The sequence below is a fragment of the Eumetopias jubatus genome, unplaced genomic scaffold (genome assembly GCF_037043125.1).
Source record: "Eumetopias jubatus isolate StellerSeaLion01/CBP00866 unplaced genomic scaffold, mEumJub1_p1.0 scaffold_6, whole genome shotgun sequence".
Taxonomy (NCBI): domain Eukaryota; kingdom Metazoa; phylum Chordata; class Mammalia; order Carnivora; family Otariidae; genus Eumetopias; species Eumetopias jubatus.
This window is the reverse complement of record NW_028274812.1, coordinates 36,795,014-36,822,013: the sequence shown is the minus strand read 5'-3', so window position 1 is coordinate 36,822,013 and position 27,000 is coordinate 36,795,014. Positions and strand designations below refer to the sequence as shown.

General features: G+C 36.5%; 1 protein-coding gene and 1 pseudogene across 1 annotated transcript in view; one reads left to right on the top strand and one right to left on the bottom strand.

Annotated features, from left to right (window-relative positions):
• The window catches only part of RSPO3 (R-spondin 3), an 88,145-nt gene that overhangs the window by 16,492 nt on the left and 44,653 nt on the right, over window positions 1-27,000 (top strand). The window contains exons 2-4 of the mRNA XM_028116996.2: window positions 15,961-16,152; window positions 17,703-17,849; window positions 23,058-23,255. Coding sequence (XP_027972797.1) covers window positions 15,961-16,152; window positions 17,703-17,849; window positions 23,058-23,255 — 537 coding nt within the window. The remainder of the gene's footprint in view (window positions 1-15,960; window positions 16,153-17,702; window positions 17,850-23,057; window positions 23,256-27,000) is intronic.
• On the bottom strand, window positions 19,849-19,965 carry LOC114219568 (U2 spliceosomal RNA; annotated as a pseudogene).

The following is a 27,000-nucleotide window of genomic DNA, read 5'->3' as shown; positions in this document are numbered from 1 at the left end:
TTTTGTCCATCTCACGGAGACATTTTTCAAACCGTTTATGGTAACCCCTTGACCACTACATGGAACATACCATCCTGTCTACTTAAAGCACCACTTTGACAAACACATATCAACATGTTATTTGGATTTCTTATGTAAGTCTGTTGATGACGTTTCTTAACATCAATTGATAGCTTTAAAGATGTCAGTTGCCAGAATTCAGAGCCTTAAAAATAGCATGATCCAATTCTTTTCTGTATGTTATTACTAACTTGTGAAAGCTTTTGAGTAAAGAAAGGTAAATATCAGGTGCTCTTATATGTATTCTCTCTTGTAAACCTCACAACAACTCACAATATATTTTAACTGTTTTATAAATGAAGAAACATGCTCAAAACCATTAAGCAACTGACCAAAGTGACAGCCAGGAATGGTAGATGTAAGAGTACACCCAGATCTTCTGACTTCTTCTGACTTAAAGCACAGCTTTCTCATTACACTCCACTTTTCATCAAGAAGACAATGCCGGAGGAAGTTTAAATGAGGGGCAGTTCTCTCTACAGCTGAGATGGTACTATGAATGGCTTCTTAGACAAGAAATGAGGTTGAGAGAGAGTAGACTGAGCTAACTGACCTAAGTCGTTACTCGGGAAGAGCAGTGAGAAGACTTTAAGCTGTTTTTAAAGTAGGGGCCTGATAAAATCTTAACTATTGTTCCTAAAAGATTACTCTAATTGCTAAATGGTAGCACTAGTCATGGTGGGAAAGGGAAAGATGTGAGCTCTCTTAGCTAAGGATGTAGAATCCATAGGGAAGAGTGGTTGGAGATGAAGGTGAGCGGGGCTCCTAGAATCCTGGCTTTGGCAACTGGATTGATGCCATTTATGTCAATAGAAAATATTACAGAAAGAGCACATGTGGATTAGGTGTACAACATGTTTTAGTAGGTAGGAAAATTTTGGGGAGTAGTGTATGCAGCATAATCCCCTCAAATTACTTAAGAGGGAAAAAAGAGTCCAGGGAAGTAGGCCAGCTGACTGAAATCATTTTGTAGTGGACCCTAGAGTAGAAACAACTCCTGTGGCCATTCTGTAACACCAAAGGCCAAACAGCAGATAGGTTCAAGGGATGGCCTTCCAGAGAAGCGTTCTGTGGATCTTCTGGCAATTTGATCTTATTTGTTTAATTAATTGTCATTTCAAAGAGAATTATCTGCTCACTGGATCAACACTTATTTCACAATCTCCTTATTTCCTTATTCCAAGAGATGCAAATCTAGAAAGTTACTATAACCTGTTACCCTAGTCTAACATGACTCATGATAGGGCACAATTTTAAAACAACAAATCAATTACACATATTCTCATCAAATACACTTGTCAGTTTTCTCATCAAATGTATTCTTACTCTATTCTTGGGAATGGTTAGATTCAGATCTGGCCCTAGTTGGTAAAGGATCATTTATGCCCGCTGTTAACTATAACATATCAATATAATTTTGTGCAGCTTATGAACATTGTCTTATTTGAGTTTTTCAATACCTGTGCCCCCGAAACAGGCAGGGCAGGTTTTACCATTCTCATTTTACAGACCAAGCTTAAAGATGTTAAGTGATTTGTATAGTATCACAAAGCTAGTAAATTTGAACAGAACTCAATCTCAAATTTCTGAAAGGGGCACATTTGTTCTACTACAAGTCCCTGGCCTTTCCTGCATGACCACAATCCCCATTTATCTCCTGTGAAGTTCCTTCTATTTCTTTGGTGTTTCACAGTAAAAGCATGTAAATTAGGGGAAATCTCTATCATGGATTAGATTATTCTTACCAGCTGACAAGGTGAATTGGTGGATCATTAAGGTCCTTTGCCTTTAAATAACCGTGTGTGAGCCCTTGGGGTAGGGGGGACACACACGCTGAGGGAAAAGACTGGTAAATAAGCCATTTTAAAGACTGAACAAAAATGATTTCAAACCTAAAAATAAAATCTTAGCCCAGAGCTCCCCTAATAGTCCTTATAAACTAAAAGAAACTAAAAAGAGAGACTTGTAGTGATATACAGTTGTTCCTCCTTATCTGCAGGGGACACATTCCAAGACCCCCCAAATGGATGCCTGAAACCGGGGATAGTACCAAACCCTATATGTACTGTTTTTTTCTACACATACATACCTATGATAAAGTTTAATTTATAAATTAGGCACAGTAAGAAGTTAACAATAATAACTAATAATAAAACAGAACAATTATAACAACATACCATCATAAAGGTAATGTGAATGTGCTCTCTCTCAAAATATCTTATTGTACTGTACTCCCCCCACCTTCTTCTTGTGATGATATGAGATGACAAATTGCCTACATGATGAGATGAAGTGAGGCAAATAACATAAACATTAGGCTACTATTGACCTTCTGACACTGTGTCAGAAGGAGGATCATCTGCTCCCAAAATATGGTTCCACAGATAACAAACTGGAAAGTAAAACTGCGGATAAGGCGGGCGGGGGGGGGGGGGTGGACCATAATATTCTGTTAAATGATTTAAAAAAGACCTTTCCCATTTTGCTATTTCACTGTCTATAATTAGTATTTTTGTTAAAGAGTAATGAATTAGGATTCTGAAATCTGCTCCCTCATAAAAATTGATCAGTGCACCTTCTGGTGATACAGTGTTCAAACCAGCATGCCTGTTGGGGGTATGATGAGGCAAAATGAGCCATGATGTGTCTCTTTCTGTAACAAAAGGTTTTGGCTCTGTAGTCTCACTGTAGAGTGATTATTTATAATGGACCCCAGGAAAATGTGTTTTATCCCGTGAGGAAGGCAGAAAACCAGAGGAATAACCAGCAGGTGTCTTTGCTCCTCCTCTGGGCAGTTTTCATGACTAACTTTCCAGGTCCTGTCTCCACAGTGACTATCACCAGAACTGAACATCAGGGACTGATCTCAAACTCTGGAAAATATAATCGGACATTGATACCATAAGAAACTAAGCTTAGCTTCAGCATTTTGGCTCTCTTTGGCTTTGGAAAGCTCTCTAAATTCATGCATGCTCAGGTGTGATGTTTGAAATGCTGGGTTAGAAGAATCCCCCCAACTTTGTTTTCTGAACTCCTATAACACATAAACGTTTCCTAAAATTCTATCACCTTTCAAAACCATAATGTTTCCTTGTTATCTTCACTGAACTCCTTAGCCTGCTATTCATGCTCCTTATGTTTGGTCTTAACTTTTGCTCCCCTTTATTTCTCTCCATAAATTTTATATTTTAGTGAAATCAAAACCCTGAAGAGTGCCACTAAGGCTAGGTGATCCTTCCTTGTGAAGGCACTAAAATTCTGTAAGTCTCAGTTGATTTTGGAGGGTTTTATTTTTTATAAGATGAAGGGATTTGTTTGTTCTTTATGATTTATTATGAACCCATCAATATGCCTGGTCCTGGGCTATCTCTTTGGGATATAAAGGGAGAATAAGACAAGTCCAAGCCCCCAGGACCTCAATGTAATCACTTTTACCTGCTTTTCTCCCTCCCTCAGTCACCTGCCCTTCTAGGTGGATATTTCTGAATCCCTATATCTCAATTAATTACATCATTTTGTTCCTTGTCTCCCCAGTTAGGAACACCCAAATCAACACTTATTATTCCTTCATTTACCCATTTATTCGTTTTTTTTTCATTTACCTGTTTAAAATTGATTGTCAAGTCCTGTCAACCTTGCGCATTCTTTGGAAATAATTTTAAAATCCATGCCCTCTTTTTGCATTACTCCCATTAATGCTATTCTAATTCAGCAAACAGCAGTGCCAGGTATCAAACATAACATAACATCCTATTAACTCAACTTTTAGTTTTTCCTCCCCAGAAATTCTTCTCTTTGTCATCAGAGAATTTGGTTAAAACCAAATTAAATTATGTCACTGATTTGTCTATAAGCAGTTCCTTCAAATTATATAAAAGATTAAATTCAAACCCCCACCCAGTTTCCCCATATTTCTCAAAATCCAGCTCAGATGTCAGGATTCCCAAGTAGATGGTTCCAGATGGTTAGTTGTCTCTTTTCTGCTAAGGCCTTGTACATAATATTTACCGCACTGGCTTTACTTTGTTTATGGTCTCTCACCATACTTCAAACTCCTAGGTTTTATCCATCTTTCCATCCAAAGCACCAAGCACTGTTTAACAAATCCTCTTAAGGAAAAAGGAGAAAATGTATTGGGTGTGCTCTATGGTACTAGAACTTCCTGAAAGGCAGGTTTACGTTCAAAATGGGGAGATGATGGGGCACCTGGGTGGCTCAGTCATTAAGCATCTGCCTTCGGCTCAGGTCATGGTCCCAGGGTCCTGGGATCAAGCCCCACATCGGGCTCCCTGCTCAGTGGGAAGCCTGCTTCTCCCACTCCTGCTCCCCCTGCTTGTGTTCCCTCTCTCGCTGTGTCTCTGTCAAATAAATAAATAAAATCTTTAAAAAAAATGGGGAGATGTTTTAAGATGTTCAATATGTAGAGATGCTATAAAATAATTATACTGGCTGCCCCCAAAACATAAGATATGTTTTACTAGACATGATTAAATGGACTGTTCTGGGAGGCTGTTTGAACCAAATCCCTCTAAACTTCCAAAGGTTTATGATTCTATCAGCTAGAAGCTAATTAACTATGTGGACCACAGTGTTCACATCTGAAATTAAAGAGAGAAGGAAGAGCTTTAAAATCCTTTTAAATTCCACAGTTATATTCACCATTCTCCCAAATCTACTTTATGTATTCATGCATAACACTCTTGCTCCTAACACTGTCTTCCTCCCTTTTTATTTGTCTAAGGCCTTCTTTTTCTTCAAGTCCCGTAATTGTTCCTGACTGCTCTCTGGCATCTTCACATATCTCAGCCATCCACAACTGCCCCTGCCTTGGAATTTCTGCTGTGCTAAATTTCTAGTCTATATATTTATGGGCCTTAAAATATAAAAAGACTGTTTTACTAACTGTATAGTAGGCTTCTTGAGTCGGAGACCATGTTTTGTTTCTGAGTCCCTAGAAGAGGAAACACTGAATAAATACTTATTTGTGAAAATGGCAATGATGTGATACTAAAAGTAGTGTATCTGTATCACCTGTGTCACATTCACCTGGAATGCTTCGTAGAGATGCAACTACCTGGAACCCCTCTTCATTCCTGAATCAGAATCTTTTGGAATGAAACCTATGTATTCACATTATTCAAAAGTACTCCAGCTCAATTTTACACACTACAGTTTCAGTTTTAGAGCCTTACTGGCAAAGACTTTCAGGTTCTCTATACCATTCTGGTATCATTTCTATGACACACCTTACCTCTTTCCATCTGTTTGAGCAGGTCCTTGTCTTCAGTGGGTTGCTAGAGTCCCAGAGGACTTCCTGCACAAAATGTTGTATGAGACCACCATATCTGATACTCGCTAAATGCTGCATCTGTGGTCCTTAAAAAGTAGCCTCTTTCTATGACTTAACGTTAATGAGTCCCTGGCTTTCCAAATTTCCCCAGATCTCCTGTGTTAGAAGAAGCATCAGCATCTGCCCTCTCTACAGCCTCCTTGCTTAGAGGTTTTGAGAGTCATTATTGACTAAAGCTTCACAGCTGCCTTGAATAAGAGTGGAGATAGCACAAGGTTATAGTTAGTACTTCTTGGATAAAACGAAATGCCGTACACATACTGACTTGTTACGAGTGCCTGTAAGAGTGCTAGGTGCTTACACGTGATCTCATTTAATCCCCCCGGTATCTGTCAAGTAGATATTCCCATGTTACAGATGAGAAAGCTTAGGTTCAAAAAGGTTGAGCAGCTTGTGTCTCAATAACCAGACTGTGAACTCCTTGATACAGATGATTGGTTTTATACGTCTTTAGATGCTCACTCACAAGCGGTGCGTGAATGTTGGATAGTTTAATTATCTAAATGAGTAACTGAATAAAGAGATAAATTTTGGTTATTCAGCTAGTAAATGCCAGAACTCTGTACTAGTCCAAAGCCAGTTCACCACCCCCCAGTCCCTGTGCTTGTCTGGGAAGAGTGCAGGACCCATTTCTGAATGAGGCAGTGATGCAGTAAACCATGCACATGAAGTACAAAAATGCATCAAACTCACAAAGGTGTGTGTCAGCACCTTCTGCTCTGTCAGCAATTTTGTGACTCTAGGAGAAAAATCCACTTATTTTTTCTGCTCAGGATGTGACACATAAAGCTGGATTTATTTAATGGTATACCCACTATTTGCACATCTTCTTGTGCCTGTTAAAATACCGCAAGTCTTTCGCCTGCTGTTTGCTTATGCTAAGACTTCAGCCATCAGATATGCTACTTTAGCGTGCTATGTGGCAAGAAGATCCAAGTTTATTCATAATATAACAAAGTAGAGTTTGTTTTTAACACAAACTGAAGTTTGTTTCGTTCAAGAATGCAAACTTAGTAGTTATGGAATCACACCCATGCAGATTCATTACCATTAAACTATCACATTTTCTGTTTATGTTGCTTTCTAATTAATTCTCTCCTTAAAAAAAAAAAAAAGGAATGGCTCTCTCAGCCAGACCAGAGCACATAATGATTCCCACTGTTGGATGAACACTGTTGGATCTGTCTCACAAAAAATGCTGTTATTACCACCCACTAACTCATCAACCGGTCCTGGCTCTCTACGGAATCTGGGTCTCCATTACCCCTATCCACTCCCTCCTGTCCTCTATTCACCTCCACTTGGGAACATGGCCACTTGGAAAAGGGGAAGTTTTTCTTCCCTTAGCAACAGCTGTAGATGCTGACTTAGTACCTTATATTTTACACCCGTAGCAGGGTGCATTAACCTTATGATAAATTTTTGACTTGTGGTTAGGAAAAAAACACTATTTTTTTGTTGTACAAAATGCTTTCTGTTGCAGTGTCAACAGCAGAATCAACTATAGCTATCTGGTAGGTCACAGGAAAACTAATATGGTTTTCACTACTTTTGAAGAATCAACTTTGGAATTAGCCCACAAGTTATTAATTTATTTAATGGAAAAAAAGAACATAACATAGAGATTCTAAAAGGAAGATTAGAAGTGAAAACTATAATGTTGCTCTAAATTACCTTGACTTTGTCAATGTGCATCACTAATGGTAAGAATTCAGAAAAATACAGAAAAGATTATATGCAAGATTGCAAAATGTTTTATTTTTTATTCTCTTTATTTGTTCTTATGACCTCTTATGTATTTCATAATTTTCCTGTTTCTCTTTACCACCACCACTATCCCCCACACATACACTCCAGGAAAAGAGAACAAAAATGTAAAACTCTGAAGCAAACTAAAATTACTACTCGAGAAAGATAGGAGAAACAAAGGAGAAATGAAATGTTTCCAAGAGCAAAGAACATGTAGATTGATGCACAGTCTCTTCAAAGATTAGAATCTGAATATAAATCTTTGTCTTGTCGGTCTAGCTAGAACATTCTCCTCTAATATAAATATTGATAAAACATTTTTTTCAAGGAATATTGAAATATTCCTTGAAAAAATTGATATTGATAAAACAATATTTTCAAGGAATATAAGTTGCTGGTTCCATTTCATGATCTATAAAATTAACAAAAATTAAAGTGAATGATTATGTCAGGCAAAGTGTGTTCTTTCCTTTCGTTCTGCTATTCACTTAGCAATGCACTTGGTATATAATACACTTGGTATATAATCCCAGCTATTTACCTTGATCCACAAGGTTCTGTAGGATCTGGCTCTACTGTCCTTCTCTAAACTCATCTCTTAACCATTCACAGTGCTGCAGCCTCATTGGTTTCCCTTGTGCTGTTCCTTATGCCGGTTTTTTTCCCATAGCCTTAAAATCTTTGCACTTGCTGATGTTCCACCGGGAATACTCTCCCTCCCTTAGCTTTTCATAGTTGACTCCTTCTCATTCTCCAGGTCTCAGCTAAAGGGTGACATTCTAAAAGTTGCCTTCCTTGACCACTGTATTTAAAGTAGCTCCCCACAGTTATTCCCTGTCTTATTCACCTGTTTATTTCATTCACAACATCCATCACAATCTTTTAAACATTTAATTGTTCACTTGCTTATTAACTGATTAACATCATAAGATCAGGAACTAGATGTCTTGTTCACTCCTACATTTACTACATCACGTGTAGGGTTAGGTACATAGTGAGTTATGAGAAATTTTTGTTGAAAACCGTAGTCCTGGTTTTCACAATGTGTATACAATGCAGCCCACTTTCATCTGTCTTTCATTTCTAGTCCTAATTCTGTAGCCTGTGGAGAGGCAGAGCACAGCCATTGGCCACCAAGTTGGCATCTAGCTACCAAATATTCATCATAGCTTAGATTTCAGGAATTCTATATCTGTCATCATTTGCTAGCCATTTTCATAATATTTTGAGCTGGCTTGATTTTAGTGGAAAATCTAGCTAATTGCTATTTAATGTTAGGTCTGTTTTATTGCTGTGGTTTTATTTTAAAGTATTTATAGAATATAAATATTAGACTCCCTTCAGGAAATTATTATTCAGTAAGAGAAAGAGAAAGATTTTCCAAGTTCTCAAAGAAATAGTTTCCATTAAAAACAGTATGTTTCCCCACATAATAATGGTGGAGCCCTAACTGGGCTGTGTTCAGCAGCTGGTGAATACATTCCTCTCTGAGACTTTAGGAATTTGGTGAACCCATTGGTGTGGACACAAACTTTCAGAATGTTCAAGGTTGATTCACTGGAACAAAAGATATGGCAGACTCTATTATCCTAACAACTTCAGGTCAGTTAATGTCTGTGCTATTGACTTTGGTAAAAGACCAAATAAAATGTGTGTCTCATGTGTCTAACTATGTATGTGGGCATCATGTGTCTAATTACATATATACATATATACAATATATACACATATGTATACACCATCAGATGCTATACTGCAAAAACAGCAAAATCTGTGTATGTTTGTATATATAAACATGTGGTTCTCTCAACAAATTACTAGTCAGAAATAATAGTGGAGGACTATGATAGGCCTCTGTTCATCCAGATATCATCATTTGAGAATGTAAAGGAGTATTGTATACCAATAAGTAATTATATTCATTCAAACAGATTTGGATATTTTGCTGTCTATACCTAACAAATGGTTGTGGAGATCTAGCCATTGTCTGTTCTGCCTTGGCTGCTATAAATAAGACACATTGACTCTCAGTATTTTCTGGGGTTGATTCAATAGAATTTGAAAGAGACTGCCAAGTAATTCAAATTTTTAACATTAGATTTTTCTTCAAGTGAATAATGCCAAACATTCCGGAGGACGCATGAAACATCTCTTTCCATGACCATAACACTATATGAAACTTAAAAATGATTCCATTACAATCAAGACCCAAGGTATGATAGAAATGTGCTGTCTTTACTTAGGCAAGAAAAAGTCTACATTTCCTTTAGGTGAATAGATAACTGAAGTAAATGGCACCTGGAAAAAACTTTTATTATTTTATTTCAAATGATTTATTTCATAATTAAGCATCCTCACATTGTATAAGATTTGAAATTTTATTCCTTTACCAGATATTTATGAGCACAGCTGACTTAAAATCAGTTATTGTACTTTTCTATTAAGCATTTACCTCTCTGGCATCTTTATTATTTTTAAAAACACAAATAAATAGCTTATCTTTCATATTTACTGCCTTCATCTGTTCAACAATCTAAACTCTTTGTTGAGAACCCATTTAATAAGTAGCTGTCCTATGTAGAAGCTGGGAATGATCAAGAAAATTATGAAGACATTATCAAGACTGACTTTCAAGAAGCTTCCAATCAATGTGAACATCCTCATAAAAGGAGAGGACATGGAAGAAAGGACAGATGTAAAACTAGCTTTGATTACAGAATTCCACTGACCTCTTATCCCTACCCTGTCTCTTAAGGTCAGTACAGGGAGAAGAGCAGGCAGTGAATGTTGTGAAGACAAGAATGCTTTAGAAAGAATCTGATCTTTAAATTATTATTATTAAAAAATGACTTTTATCAAATTTGTTAATTTATTTATCTTTTATTCTATGAATTATACAATCACTACATTACTTCATGTATTTAGCACTTACTGTGAACTTCAGTCAAAGCTTTTGTAAACCTAAAGTCTACCAAATTTTGTACTTCTGGAAATTCTCTAGCCACAAATAAATGACCATCAGAGATCATTCGCAGCATGCAATATTGGATTTCTTCCACATAGCAATTTACAGTAGATGTGCGTACATTTGCAGTTGGGTTTTAGAAGGGGATTAAACTAAGGCAAATCCTTGAGGCTTACACTTAAATTCTTAGAGAAACGGAGCTTAGATGTTAATGCTGCAGTTGGTTCAGTACATCATAAATACTGAAGAGAACTAGCCAAAGATTGTGTATTTTTTAAAAAGATTTTATTTATTTATTTGAGAGAGAGAGACAGATAGTGACAGAGTTAGTGAGAGAGAGCACAAGCGGGAAGGAGCATCTGAGCAGGGAGCCTGACATGTGAGGCTTGATCCCAGGACCCTGGGATCATGACCTGAGCTGAAGGCAGAGGCTTAACTGACTAAGCCACCCAGGCGCCCCCAAAGATTGTGTATTTACCAAATGCTGTACCATTTAAAACTCTATGTTCTGGATGTTTTATCAAAAAAGTTAGGGGCAGCTGGGTGGCTCAGTCGGTTAAGTGTCCAACTCTTGATTTTGGGTCAGGTCATGATCTCAGGGTCATGAGATCAAGCCCCGAGTGGAGCCCCATGTCCAACCCCCTACCCCCTTTAGCTCTGCCCTCAGCAGGGAGTCTGAGATTCTCTCTCTCTCCCTTTGTCTCTGCCCCTACCCGCCCCCCGACACTTGCTCTTTCTCTAAAATAAATAAAACTTGTTTAAAAAGTTGGATTAACTCTCATGACAATAGCCTTTATGAACTGTTGCATCAGTTATGCATCACAAGATTATCAAATAGAGAAATAGTAGGAAGTCTCAACAACTATAGAAATTGAAGTCACTCAGGGAGTATCAACAGTCTGACACTGAAAATTGGTTTAAATTATGCATTAATATATACTCTTTTCGTACTTAACCTTTGTATATCAGTTAAGAAAAGATGCTTTCCTATTTCCCAATTTTGGGGAAAGATACACTAATTTTACCATGTACTTGACACATTTGTAAAAAGAAAGTGCCGATTTAAAGTTCCCATGAATTTTGCCCATTTTTCCATTCATATTTAACCTTGTTACATATCTAAAGTTTACTTATATATAAAGAGATAGTTACCAGATATCAAAGATCTAGGTTCTAACTTTAATGTAAACTTGCTATTTGTCTTACAATTTCAGCATTTCTTTGAGTCCTAGTTTGAGGTTTCAACATAAATAATTGTGATGGCTTCTATACTACTAATGATAGTTACCACAGTGGATTTAGCTTCCTGCGAGATGCATGCTTTGAAAGCAAAAAATGGTGTAGAAATACAAAATATTGTTAAAAATCAGCTGAAAGTATGTCTTTTTCTCTTACCAAATGTCCCTTATTTTGGACTATGTTTCCTTCTTCAGGCATTCTTCAATTCCCCTTTCAAGATGTCTTCTCTAATTAAGTAGCTACAGCCAGAGACTCTCATTTACATCTCTGGCAACCATTACAATATTAAGTTCCATCTATTAAGCATCACTTCCTGGATATTTCATAAAATCTGCAAAATCAGTGATCCCATTGGGATCAATTGCACTGAACTCATGCCAGTCTCCTTCTTGATGTGGATAATTGGGGTGTTCCCTCCTCTAGCCCCACCATGGCCACTTACATAGTGATAAATTCAACTCATTTTCTTTTTTTTATTTAAATTCAATTAGCCAACATATAGTACATCATTAATTTCAGATGTAGAGTTCAGTAATTCATCAGTTGTGTATAACACCCAGTGCTCATCACATCACATGCCCTCCTTAATGCCCAGAAACCAGTTACCCCTTCCCCCTGACCCCTCCCTTCCAGCAACCTTCAGTTTGTTTCCTATAGTTAAGAGTCTCTTATGGTTCCTCTCCCTCTCTGATGACTTCCCATTCAGTTTCCCTCCCTTCCTCTATGATCCTATGCACTGTCTCTTATATTCCACATATGTGTGAAACCAAATGATAATTGTCTTTCTCTGATTGACTTATTTCACTCAGTATAATACCCTCCAGTTCCATCCATGTCAATGAAAATGGTAAGTATTCATCCTTTCTAAAACTGAGTAATATGCCATTGTATGTATGTGTGTGTGTGTGTGTGTGTGTGTGTGTGTGTGTGTGTGTATATCCATTCATCTGTCGATGGACATCTCAGCTCTTTCCACAGTTTGGCTATTGTGGACATTGCTGCTATAAACATTGGGGTGCAGGTGCCCATTCGGATCAATACATTTGTATCTTTGGGGTAAATACCTAGTAGTGCAATTGCTGGGTCATAGGGTAGCTCTATTTTTAACTTCTTGAGAAACCTCCATACTATTTTCCAGAGTGGCTGCACCAGCTTGCATTCTCACCAACAGTGTAATAGGGTTCCCCTTTCTCCGCATCTTCACCGACATTTGTTGTTTCCTGACTTGTTCGTTTTAGCCATTCTGACTGGTGTGAGGTGGTATCTCATTGTGCTTTTGATTTGTAGTTCCCTGATGCCAGGTGATGTGAAGCAATTTTTCATGTGTCTGTTGGCCATTTGTATGTCTTCTTTGGAGAAATGTCTGTTCATGTCTTCTGCCCATTTCTTGACTGGATTATTTGTTTTTTGGGTGTTGAGTTTGATAAGTTCTTTATAGATCTTAGATAGTAGCCCCTTATCTGATATGTCATTTGCAAATATCTTCTCCCATTCTGTAGGTTGCCTTTTAGTTTTGTTCAACTTGTTTTCTAAGATTAGGTTTAAACCTTAGATATTATATGAAACCTCATCACCACTAACACCTCCATTGCTCATATGAAATAATAGTCCAAAAACATTGTTTGAAAAAAAGGTGATTCAGAAATACAGAATGAAGTTGTTATTATTAGAATGGAAAAGAAGAAGTGTGAAAAAGTAGAATTTAATTTTCTGACTTTAGAATCCAAAGATTTTAAGGCTGAAAGAGTGGTTACAGTCAATCCAGACCAAAGCTTTCTGTGGTTTCTTTTTTTTTTTTTTAGATTTTATTTATTTATTTGAGAGAGAGAGCACAAGAAGGGGGAGGGTCAGAGGGAGAAGCAGACTCTCTGCTAAGCAGGGAGCCTGATGTGGGACTTGATCCCAGGACTCCAGGATCATGATCTGAGCCAAAGGCAGTCACTTAACCAACTGAGCCACCCAGGCGCCCTTTTCTGTGGTTTCTATATAAAAAGTAAAAACTCGCCTTAAGATGAAGTTTGGGAAATTTGTACCTACTTGTGTAATACTGACTGTATAATTTGAGTGACCCTTGTACAGCTTTTAAGAAACAATTACTACTCAACTGTAAAAGAAAAAAAATCTAGAATCATAGTATCTGAGCTTCATAGTCTCAATTTTTCCCACTTCCCACAGCATAACACTGAAACCTTCCTGAAGAAATAAAGTTTGCCATCATTTGTGCCTGCCCATATTCAAAACTTCCTGATTAAACACAAACAGAAATTTTCCTTGCCAATTAGGACAATTATGTCTTCTTTACTCAAAAATCTACTCTGCCAAAAAGTTTTGTCTAAAAAGGCAAAACATGAAAAAAAGCAAACAAGAAGAATATAGCACAACGTTATGAGTTGATTGTGTTAGATTTCATCAGTGAAAGTTTTAAAGAAAGAATTGAGCAAGGTACTTTGGCACATCTCATAATTTCGGTGGGAACCGTTACCAACCGTGGGACTTTTTATGGGGTCTTTTCCTGGAGAAGTTTCCAAACATCCAAAACCTAAAATTTAAAATGAAATGTATTTTAAGACTTATCAGTTCCTGAGGCTTTGCCCATATAAATCATGTTTATTTTCATAACTGATTTAAAGTTTCAAGGTGCTGAAATTACAATTGTGTTTCCTTTGAGCACTGCATTTCAGAGATAGAGATAGGTTGTTGTGGACCAGTCAAACCCATCTTCATTCAAACTCAGAGTCCCTTACTGCCCTGGGCTTGAAGTGATTTTCTTTCACAGTGAGATCCACTTCTCCATAGGCAGTTCTTATGAGAAGTTTTCACAGGTTTTTACCTGTAGCTCTCACGTCTTAAAATGGACCAAACTAGCTTCTGAGCACAGGAAGCTCTCTTCATCTCTTTTCTTTTTAGGGTCTTTCCCTACTTAAAATATGTACACATTTTCTGTAAGTCTCCAATACTGACTTACTGGCATGAAAAATGATCCTGTTACTTGGATAACAGTTTTCACTTACAAGTCCCCCAGGTCCTATAATGTCTAAACCTCCTGTGCCACTTTATATGTCCGCCCCACCCCATAGAGGAGTATGTACAGGAAAAGCAGACTTTCCTTCCCCCACACACTTCCTCAGTTTATTTACAAAACGTCTTGGAATGAGAATGAGCTGCTTGTGGTTCCTGTGGCTGATTCAGGGATGGTTTCCTCTAGGCAGAGGATGCTGGTCAACCAAATGACCTCTCTGTAGCTAACCCTTGCACCCCTGTGGTAAGGCTGATTGGGCTTATGGGTACCCCCTTCTAACTAAGCCTGGTGGGATTTTTTCTGTGGTAAAGAACTTAGCAAGAACCAAACATCACTCTGAAGTCAGACCTGACAATGTCAAGACCCATCAGAGCCCAACCCCGCCCCCACCACCTACAAAAGAAGTCAGAATACACTGAGATGCCTTTGCACTCCTGTGCATCAACCTTTGTTTCTCATAACAGTCACAGTTCTTCCCTTTGGCTTCCTAGAAGGACAATAAAGCTACTTATATTGTATTTGAACACAGAATACACAAGGAGAAGAAATCATCCCAAATACCAGATATGGGAGAGATGTACTTCAGTCAGCAGTTTTCCCTCAGCTCATATGTATGTGTTGATGACCAGTTAATAGTCATAAGAAGATTTAAAGTTGTGAAGATCTTAAGTAAACATGAATCTTCCACATATTTGTTTATATTTATTCAGACTTGCTAATGAACAAGCTCACCACACACATGAATATGTGTAGTATTCTTTACTGTCATGTTCTCACCAAATACTTCACTTGAATAGGTGGAAAATGAAAACAAAAGAACTATAAGTATTCTCTCCCCAAAGATAAAATGTTGAACATTATAAATATTATAAATTATAATTAGATATATAAACAACCACATATGATCATGTGGAAATACTAGTAAGATAAATATCACATTTTCATCATTGTATCAATTTGAACTGATAAATATAAAACTCATGTGAGAGGAGGAAATATTTTAAGAAAGCATGGGAGGGTTCCAAGGAACTACATAATTTCAGAATCAATTTACATTGGAACAAAGAATAAAACCGTGTTTTCTAATAGAACACAGTTGAAAAAAGATATCCTAAAAGATACTCAAGTTAAGTTTTCGTCTATGTTGTCATCCTTGCTTGAAGAAATTAGATTCATGCTTTTCATCCAGCACATAAATGACAAGCAAACTAATGTGCACTGATTTCAGTGCAAAATTACCCAGTCTCCAATCTTCCAGGGTGCTAGTTCAATGAGAATATTTTCACGGTGTGTGTGTGTGTGTGAGAGAGAGAGAGAGAGAGATCTATAAATAGTTTGAGGCAGTATATTCTTAGTTTCTAAATCCCCAAATTCTAATTAAATTAAAAACAATATATGTATGTATTAAAGGGAAACACTAGATCATAGAAAAGAGAGGGGAAAATCCCAACTCATTCACCCATTGCCACCAATTGAAAGCTAATGAAACAAAGTGTATCTCCTGCCTAGAGAATGTCATTGGATTTCTATATTTATAATTTAACATTTGTTTTTGTCTTTCTGCATTTGTCTCTTCAGTGCATCCTAACGTCAGTCAAGGCTGCCAAGGAGGCTGTGCAACGTGTTCAGATTACAATGGATGTTTGTCATGTAAGCCCAGACTATTTTTTGTTCTGGAAAGAATTGGCATGAAGCAGATTGGAGTGTGTCTCTCTTCATGTCCAAGTGGATATTATGGAACTCGATATCCAGATATAAATAAGTGTACAAGTAAGTGCTACATGGCATTATGTTTTTATTTCATCCTTGGGGTCTTTCCAGATTTGAACTGGCCTCTAGCATATTTGTGATATTCAGTGTTAAGGAAATAATGATATTTACCTGATAATTAGGCTAAACCATACTTGGACTTAGCCCTCACAGCAGGAAACTTTTCACCTCTTATAAAAAGCACTAGAGTATTGTGTTCTTGTTGTTTTTCATTGTAAAAGCAAAAACTGAGAACCTGGTTATTCCTCATGGAACCTATAGAAAAGTACTATAAGCTGAGTTTCCATTACTGTCACAGCATCCAAGTATTTAATAACTTAAAGAATAAATTCAGCTACTTTTGCTTCAAGAAGGATTCTAGTATAGCAAATGAAAGATTTATCTATCTGTTGGAAATAGATGTTGAAAACACTCTCATATCTCCTCTTCTCTGGACCCTGGAAGTCTGCTCTCCCCACTGTAGACCTAGTAACCTTTTGGAATCTAAATTCCACTCAAACTCTTCTCCTGTGACTGCACTGCAGCCATTTTGCGCTGACCTCACTGGTCTTCTTGCAGGATCTTCCCACCTCAAGGCCTTTGCAGTTACTGTTCTACACTCACTGTTCTGCCAGTTTGGAAAGCTCTTTGCCTACATTGTTCCTTGGTTGGCTCTTCTCTCTCATTCAAGGTTCTGTTCAAATGTCACCTTCTCAGGGGGCATTCCATGGCCACCCTACTCACAATAGTCAACCTTTTCCCCTTATCGGTCATTTGCCATATCTTTCTCCTACCTTTTATTGTCATCATTATTCTTTCCAGAGCACTTATCACTCTGGAACTAGACTGCTTGGTTTCCAAAACCACTCTGTTCTATGGTCCTGGGCTAGTTACATAATCTTTCTGAGGCTCGGTTTCCTTATCTGTAAAATGGAAGTTATAATAGGGGCTACCTCACTGGGTGATTGTCCTCACAATAACCTCCACAACTTAAACCTCTTAAGTGACTTAATATTATAAAATACTTGCAGCAGTATCTGACTTATAGTAATCACCATGTAAGGGTCAAATGTTGTTATTGTTTATTGTGTCACCCCTCCTAAAATGTAAGCTCTGTGAGGTTCTTATCTCTTGTATGCACTGCTCTCAAGCAATATCTAGAATAGTACTAGGCACATAGTGCACAATCAGATATTTGTTGAATGAACGAATAGACTCCCAAAACAGCCCAAAAGCAATATCTAGTATATTTCATTAAAGCTCTGATGAAAAACTTTTTGCTGTCATTTAATATAAATAGATACTTGCTCTTATAAACATTTTTGGCAGTAGACATATTGCCAAAAACTTTTCATAGGGCTATCAGTACAATAATTTTGAAATCAATGGCTGATGTACATCAACTAAATGACTGTGGGGGAATCCATAATTCAGTTTGGCAATTAATTTTGAATTCTAAATGTGTTTGACACCAAAGTCACATGTACCTGTGATGTAAGTGTGCAGACCTGGACCAGCAATAGGTAAGTGAAGATAATGAAAGCATATTTCTTTCCTTTTTTCTCTTTCAGAATGCAAAGCTGACTGTGATACCTGTTTCAACAAAAATTTCTGCACAAAGTGTAAAAGTGGATTTTACTTACACCTTGGAAAGTGCCTTGACAATTGCCCAGAAGGGTTGGAAGCCAACAACCATACCATGGAGTGCGTCAGTATTGGTGAGAAGGATCTCTAAGATTTACAGGGGAGGAGAAATACCTCAGATGATAATTTCAGTCTCCATAGAAGTGCTGCTTAAAGTCCTATTTCACAACTACCTGAGAGACTATTTCCAAGACGCTTTCTTCATCCTTCCTTACAAAGATACTATCTTAACAGAGTTCCTACAGCCTTACCCAGCATGTATCACAATATAATTTAACACCCCATGGGTGCTCCATTATTTCTTAGAGACTGTTGGTAATTGTTTCAGCTATTCTGATCGTTACATATTTATTTTGTATCATTATGATACAATGAAGTTCTACTTATAGTAATTTATTATAGACATACTTGCATATGTATTATATGAGATATATATATATATATATATATATATATACACACACACACACATATATATTTGGTCTTAAAATAAATTTCCACATTAGGACAAGAGTTTCACAAAACACCTAGGTCTAATGTCAAGCAGTGAGCAATGTTGTTTTCCAAGGGGAGAAAGCATTCTCTGGATATAGCCCATTGACACTCAGTAGATGAGCCAAAGATCTACAGAACTGGACCTGGTATAGTTAAAAATCTGACTTTTTTCTCTCGCACTGCTTTGCTGAAATGTCCTGCTTGCTCAGGTGTTTAGAAACAAGGAGAGGATTTGGGACTCACTCAAAGTGACAGAAGGACACAAGTCACAGGGTCTGATTAAATGCAGGCTGAATTTCCTGGAGGGGAGGTCCCTCAGACCAGTTGTTTGTCTAAATAACAGATCACTGTCAGGCTCTATTTTCCCTCTTTTAAATGTTGAGCAGCTACTACAGCTATGAGTTTGATGAACAGTTGGGGAGCAGATGCTAAACCAAATGGGAAAACAGCATACTAAATCTCAAAATCCCCTGGGCAAGAGCTACAAGAACCTTTGATGCTGCACTGATATTGGCATATGCACACAAATGTCCTCCTGATTCAGTACAAGATAGTCTCCAAGACTCCCCTGGGGTCCCCGCAGATAGATACATTAGAATCAAAAGTGCTAGAGTAATACTCTAAAGTGGTGGTTTAACTGTTTCAGTCAACAAGAAACACTTATTTTAAACAAACTTTGTAGGAGAATGAAATGAATAGATGATATTTTAAAGATAATTTCAGAAGCATCTGGAAAACAGCAAGCATGAAACAGTTGATGGCTCATTTTGGTTTAGTCTTTTTTTTTTCCTCCAGTCAATAAAGACGCAGAGAAACAACTTAGAAATAGAGTAAAACGTACATGAGAAAGCACTTCAAGTTCATCTCTTTGTAAGTCCTGAGGGCTGATGATTAAAGGTAATAAGTTCCAAACTGTGGAAGAAATAGGAAACAGTTCTGTGGAGTATTCAAAGACAGAAATTCAGATAAGTTGCAAAAAGTTTGTGGTATTTCTCTACCCAAGAAAAGGGGAGCATGTGTAGATTTTCTTAGTTGTTGAAAGTGTAGCATTCAGTCCTTGAAAGGCTGTTTATCTTAAATGTATTAATGTTTTTCTATCATAGAGAGCATTTAGCACCTGGCATTGTTAGATTAACTAGTAAAGCTGACTGGTAATTTATATTACTATTTAGACAAAAACTATTTAATACAATTAAATTTAAGAAATTTATAACAATCTAAAAGCTATTTAGTGAATCTGGTTCATTGAACGGTTAGGTATAAATGACCTAGGACCGGGTAATAGTGCAAATCCACAACTTTTGTTCAGAGCTATCTCTTGTTGCTTGCCATAAGGGATGCCTCCCATCATGTGCTGTCTAGCCAACAAGCAGTAGGTGGGCCATGACTGGGCTTGCCCCAGAATTTCCCGAGAAATGATCACCTGCTTGCTTATCACAAAGGAACATTAAAGCCTATTCCTTCAACAGATATGAAACTAGGACCGAGAACTTGAAATAATGATTCCAAGGACAGATTGTCAGTGCTATTATTAGTATCTTGACTCTAGCTCTCTGGTGCTTACCGAAGATATTGAAGAATGTGTCCCTCCCTTTGTGAAATCTACATTGTGTGACTTGTTTCTTACCCAGATTATGATTAAACCGCTAAGAACAGATACTACACTTGATCTTAGCCAAAGGGCTGAGAAGGGATTACCCAGATTATTATTAAGAGGAAGGTTCATAAACAGAGAAAATGCCACCCTGATATAGAGCTAGGGTGAAAGACTTATGTCTCAACGTATCCACTCCTCATGCTTTGCTGTCAAATTAGGCATAAATTGTCCGTTGAACCCAATTTTATAGAAGAATATAGTTCTTCTACTTTATGCTCTAGATATTTGCTTCCTTTCTGCACTGTCTTTGTGTCATCCTTATTTCTTCTCTTGGAGAGTTGGCCTTACTCAAGTATTCACAGAAGGAGATATCCAACTTTAAACAGTGAGTAAAAAGGAACATGCCCTTGTTATGTTCTCAATGGAACCATGCAATTGGTCAACAAAAATGAGAGTAAACGAGTAATGGTGTTGTAAGGTCATCATTGGTGGAACATCCAGTTCAGCTTTTCTCCCAATTCAAGAATCCCTCTTAGAGCATTCCAGACTACCACAGCGTGACCACTTCCGGGGACAGGAGGCCAATGACTTTTTTGAGACCCTTGCTTCATTAGTGAATAGTTAAAGAGTTCCAGTGTTAATATTGTTTTTAATACACAAAATAGAAGAAATAGAGAAAGTAATTTTTTTCTTACTTACCTCTTAACCAATGATGTCTCAGTTCTGTATCGTTCATTTAATGATCTGAATATAAACTAAATACCTTTTTTGTTATCTTTACACGTTTTCCAAAGTTCCCAATTTTCCAGAAATATTTTTAGAAACTAATATTATAGATTCATACTACAGTATTTCTCTTCCTCTCAAGGCTTTTTAACTATCCTTTTGTATTAAAGCTTTTTAATATCTGAACTTATAAGTTTTAAATATTTTCCCTCCTTCTTCCTCAATGGAATTATCTAAGACTGTCATTAGAATTTCATATTTTAGGGGCACCTTGGTGGCTCAGTCACTTAAGCATCCACTCTTGATCATAGCCCAAGTCTTGATCTCTGGGTTGTGAGTTCAACCCCCATGATGGGGTCCATGCTGGCTGTGGAGCCTACTTAAAAAAAAAAAAAAGGAATTTCATTTTTCGAACCATTTATCATAAAACTAAGGATTCTTAGTTATAATTAAAAATTTTTTTTTCCTAAAGTCTAAATACGCATTTGTTTAGACCACCTTTGCAATTGTGAAAAAGCACCAATATTCGGGTCATTTTCACATCATGTAATTTTTTTTTCTAATTTAGTTCTCTTGGTTCTGACAATAAATGAATACTAGACAAAGTGACAGCTCACAAACTTTGATTTTTATTTTTCCATTTGCTTTCTTGGAGGTGGTTTTATTTGTGCTAAAAATCCACTGCTTTTGCATCATTAATATCATGTTGGTAGATATGTCCTTAATTGGTAAAAGATATAATATCATTAAGTGACTTTGTTGCTCTATTCTTTTTTAAAAAAAAAAAGATTTTATTTATTTATTTGAGAGAGAGTGTGTCAGAGACAGCATGAGAGCAGGGTGAGGGGCAGAGGGAGAAGCAGACTCCCCACTGAGCAGGGAGCACGATGTGGGGCTTGATCCCAGGACTCTGGGATCATGGACCTGAGCCAAAGGCAGATGCTTAACTGACTGAGCCACCCAGTTGCCCCTATTGTTCTATTCTTTGACTAAAATCATTATGTTATTACTGAACATGAAAACTAGCTTAAGAGTGGTTCAGTAAAGTTCATTTAAGTTTACAGAAACTTAAATTCATTTATTTAGTCATTTGCATTTAACTCTGTTACCTTCAGATACCTGATGGTAACTATAAAAGCATGTGAAAAAATGTATGGCAAAAGAATTTAAGTTTCTAAAACATTTAGGTTATATGTTTTGGGGTTGCATGAAAGACAGAAATCTGCTCTAAAATAAGGATCCTTTAAATCAGAAGGCAGCAAGAAAGGTTAATGGAAACATGTTTTGTTGAAAGAATCCTCTATTATCTAAAGAATTATTGCTGCAAGCTGTTTCAGTTATTGCAAATTAGGAAGTTGTATGAACATAAATAGAATGATAGTATCTTGCAGATACTTATTTTTGTTAGAAGTGCAGAAATCTGGGGCGCCTGGGTGGCTCAGTCGTCCTGGGTCCTGGGATTGGGCTACCTGCTCAGTGGGAAGCCTGTTTCTCCCTCTCCCACGCCCCTTGCTGTGTTCCCTCTTTCACTGTGTCTCTCTCTGTCAAATAAATAAATAAAATATTTTTTTAAAAAAAAAGAAGAAGAAGAAGTGCAGAAACCTGTTACAAGACTCCTGGAAAGCCATGATTGAAAAGAAGAGATTAAAACATACAGAAAAAGGAGGAAAAAATCTACAGAAGCTTTAGAAAAATTAATCTGTTCATCTTAGAAATCACTCCAAGTTAATTCTAGAAGCAGTTTATCAGCTGAAATTGACCCAGAATCCACTTAAAATCGATGCTGCTATGCCTGAACCATACCTGTTAATAAATGATAATATTTAAGTATTCAACTGCACATGAAAGGGAGTGAATCCAGGCCAACAACCTGGATGCCTTTTTTGCTTAACCATTCTCTAGCTCTGAAGTTCTCAAAGCGTGTTCTTTGGATCTGCAAATCAGCACCACATGTATTGTTGGAAATGAAAATTCTCAGGCCCCATCCCAGACAACTGAATCAGAAACTCTAGGGGTGGGGTCCAGCGGTCTGTGCCTCAGCAAACCCTCCAGGTGATTCTGTTGCATGCTGAAGTTTGAGAAGCAGATCTGTAGCACATAATAATGACTAGTCTATCAAGTTATGGTCAGGATCAATCAATAATTGTAGCAGTGCTCTAGAAATTATAAAACATTGGTCAATTGTGAGTAATTATATTAGTGCCTGGGTTTATAAATCTACAGTGAAAAGTAAACCTAAAGCAAGAATGAGTTTACCTGACATTATGAACACTAAAAACATGAAAACATTATATTCCTGCCTTTCCCTTTCTCTTCATTTTCTTTAAGTCATCTTGCCCAAATTCGTTCTACAGGATTTCTCAGAATTTGAGCAAGTATTCATAGAAGCAAACTTTTTTGTTTATTGAACAATTGTGAAAGTATCTGTGAGCCCGCTGAGCCTGCTTCTGCTGTTCTATTTCAGTGCACTGTGAGGCAAGTGAATGGAGTCCTTGGAGTCCATGCATGAAGAAAGGAAAAACATGTGGTTTCAAAAGAGGGACTGAAACACGGGTCCGAGAAATAACACAACATCCATCAGCAAAGGGTAACCTGTGTCCCCCCACCAGTGAGACAAGAAAGTGTACAGTGCAAAGAAAGAAGTGTCAGAAAGGAGAACGAGGTACAATCATACTAGCAAAATGTGCTTATTTGAAGTCTCAAAATTTGAAACAAATTTCACTTATTTCTTAGGAAACATTTAATACTATTGCTCGTGTCTAAAACCCCAAAATGTATACGAACCAAAGCATATGTCGGCTGTAAATTACAGATTATAGATGTGCAATTTTTAAAAATAGAGTCTGATATCAAAACTATAAACTACTATAGATGTGTGTTAATTAGATCATGATGAAAAGGGATGCATTATAGATTTTTAGGCCTAGATTTGTCTTTTGGTTCATTATCTTTCTTATCATCCTTCTTAGTACCTAAAAAACTTTTGAGAAGCTTCATAAACACAAGGTATCATACCATTTGGTACAAGACCATAGTGAAGAGACACCAGCCATAAACTTACTTCTTTTTTCCACTGCCTACAAATCTAAGTAGTACAATTAGTTTGTAAGCTTTTGTAGCTAAAGATATTTTAAGGGTTACATAGCATTTTTTAAATATTTAAATGGATATATGTTTCTAAAGTATTTTTTTTATAGATGTGCTTATTTATTTGAGAGAGAGAGAGTTAGTGGGAGGGAAAGGGGGAGAGAATCTGAAGCAGACTCCCTGCTGAGCACAGAGGCTAGATTTTTACATATATAATACAAGCATTAATGATATTTGATCCCCAGATTATTTTTATGTTACACTAACTTTATAAACCAGATTATAGAACCTATTAGATCAATAGTAAATATCTCTGTGTTAGAGGGGCGCCTGGGTGGCTCAGTCAGTTAAGCATCTGCATTCAGCTCAGGTCATGATACTGGGGTCCTGGGATCAAGCCCCGCATCGGGCTCCCTGCTCCGTGGGAAGCCTGCTTCTCCCTCTCCCTCTGCTGCTACCCCTGCTTGTGCTCTTTCTGTCTCTCAAATAAATAAAATCTTAAAAAAAACAATAATAACTCTGTGTTAGAGCTTGTTCTGAAGTCTTTTGATTGCCAAGAAGAAATATGCCATTTAATATAATGTTTTAGGGTAATTAAGCTTCAATTTAGAAGTTCTGCAGTTGTGGTCCTTTAAAATATAAACTTCCATCTTTCTCATTAATGTCCTCCATTCCACTGCCTAAAAAGATAGTTATGTAGCTTTATGTACCTATTGGTAGTTCTCTTGAGCCAATAAATGATCCTCTCAATGAATTGCAGCTTGAAAGGAGTTTGGCTGCCTCTGTAGTTGAACTTCCTTTGCTTTATTTCATTCATTCATTCATTCATTCATTCATTCAACATGGTTTTATTGAATTTTTACCTTGTGGCCACACACAGTGCTAAGTCTTGGGGATTCACAACTGAATAGGGTACTATCCCTATCCTGAAGGTATAATCAGGGTCCAGTGGAGGGTTGAGATGTTTAAATAGACAATCACAATATCATATACAAAAGGAAGATTAATGATACATGAACAAAATTCAGTGGGAACAGAGAGGAGAGTGTTGTGCAAACTTGAACATTGATCCTTTAAGAAAGAACTTGGATCACTGGAACTTTGCAAAATATCTTTCCCTATACCAAAAGAATTGGCCATTATCAGAATGTATCCAGCCTACTGCTGCTATTAGTAATCAAGTAGTTAATGTGATAAAAATTTTGAAGACATGGATGATTTTAAAGGGAACTTCAAGCTTTTGTAAATTTGTAAGAGGTTTTGATTAAAATTAGGTTTAAGGAATGAAAGTTGGCTAGTGAAAATAGTCTTTCTGGCATTTGTTACCAATTAATTTAAAACATCTTAAATTTTAAAAGTTGGATTTGGAAATCAAATATTTCATCACTCGACTTGTTGGTAAACTCCCATAGCTATACATTTACTTATGTTTGCTACATTTTCTTGAAATTTAATGACTTACAGATGGTCCTTGTTCATATTATTCTTTCACAAAGATTCTACATTACTAATTAGTATTCAGTATACTTGACTTTCAAAATGTAAGTGAAGAAAACCTTATCCAATAGAAAAATTAAATTATGATACTAGTTTTTCATTTGAGAATGTGGTCTTCTAATATATTTTGCTAGGACTTTACTTAAATAGTAACATTGAAAATGTCAGTTTTTAAAACCAGCTACATATAAGATAAATAATGCCACAAGAAGTTTAAAACAATAACCTGTGACATAAGCTTGACTTAAAAGTTTCTTCTGGTCTTTTTCTTTTTTCTCTCTGAATAGGATATAGTGACATTTTACATTTAGTAAGAGAACTTCATCCAACTAGAAAAATTTAGGTGGATCACATTTATAATCCCAGATTTAGTTCCACTTTTGTTTAATCTTTATTCATCTTTGTATATGTATCAAAAATTTTTCTCAAGTGGTCCAGAAATTTAACATAGGAGGGAAACCACTTCTCCGTTCATTTCTTTCTTCTCTAACTTGATATTTTTCTTAATTTCTCTTGATGATAACTTACGAAACTTTCTATTTGAACACAAAGAAACCAAATAGAAAAGTAATAATGAACTCTGGACAGGCCACCATATCAAACATCATATCAAAATAATAATGTTACTTGGAGTCTTCTCATTTAGATTCTGAGATATATATTATAAATATTTATCAAGATATATGAAGATAATACAATAAAGTGATAAAGGCTTGATTTCTTCTACCACTAGAATAGTTGTTACCCAAGTTGCTCCTAAATGCTTATAATAAAATAAGACCTTTTAGGTTCATTGTTTCAGCATTTCTAGATGAGTAAGCTAAAGGATTAAGTTTTTAAAATAAAATTTAGCCTGAAAATCTTGAATTTAAACTTTAGTATATCATCCCTAAGAGGCTCACAATAGACAGAGGTAGATAACTCATATTTGGAAAAGGTATGGAGCATGTGTTCAGGATTTTTTCTGCTGTGTTGTAATTGCCAAAAGCAGGGTCTCTAGGGAAGGATGATAAGATCCAGAAATGACTTTCCAAAATGTACACAAAGAAGAAGCTGAATTGAAGGAAGTAGCTTTTAGTAACAGAATGAATTCTTCAAGTTGTGAGATGTATTTTAATATATATGTTGAAAAATTGGTTGCAAAATCTTATACACACACTTTTTTTTTACTAACATCCTTCTCATGTTTAGAATACAGTAAATGAATATGAGGATATAAATATAATTTTTGTAGTTCCCTAAATTTTTATCTGATGTACTATTTGTTTGCATCTTCTAGAATTTTTTCCCTTACCTTTTAATCAGTCTTAACTTCTCCTTCAATTACCAGCTTTAATAAGAAATTAGTACCATTGCAATATTTTCTAACTTGAGTCTATCTCAGTGGAACTATGTATCTGAAATGTCCAATATATAACATATATTTTAAGAGAGTGTAAAGGCTAACATATAGAGTAGTCTCACATGTGCATTAAAACAATGTTTAAATGGAAGTAAACAAGGAGAAAAAAATGCATGTTCAACAATTGTCAGTTAATATTTATTGATCTTTTGATATACTGGGCATCACCATCTTAGATAAAAGGATGTGAAACGGGACAAGGAAATATATATATGCCTGTATTTCATGCAAAAGGGTGATACTATGTGTGTAGAGGTATGGAGGTGTCAGAGGAAGGAGGACCACTAAACATATTTCTCATTCATTTGTACATTTCTTTAACTGAAGAGAATTTCCTATAGATATTGGGTTTTGAGGAATTTCACAAAGAATGAAAGGAATTTTGTTCTTTAGCTAATTGCATTAAGAAGACACTAATTAA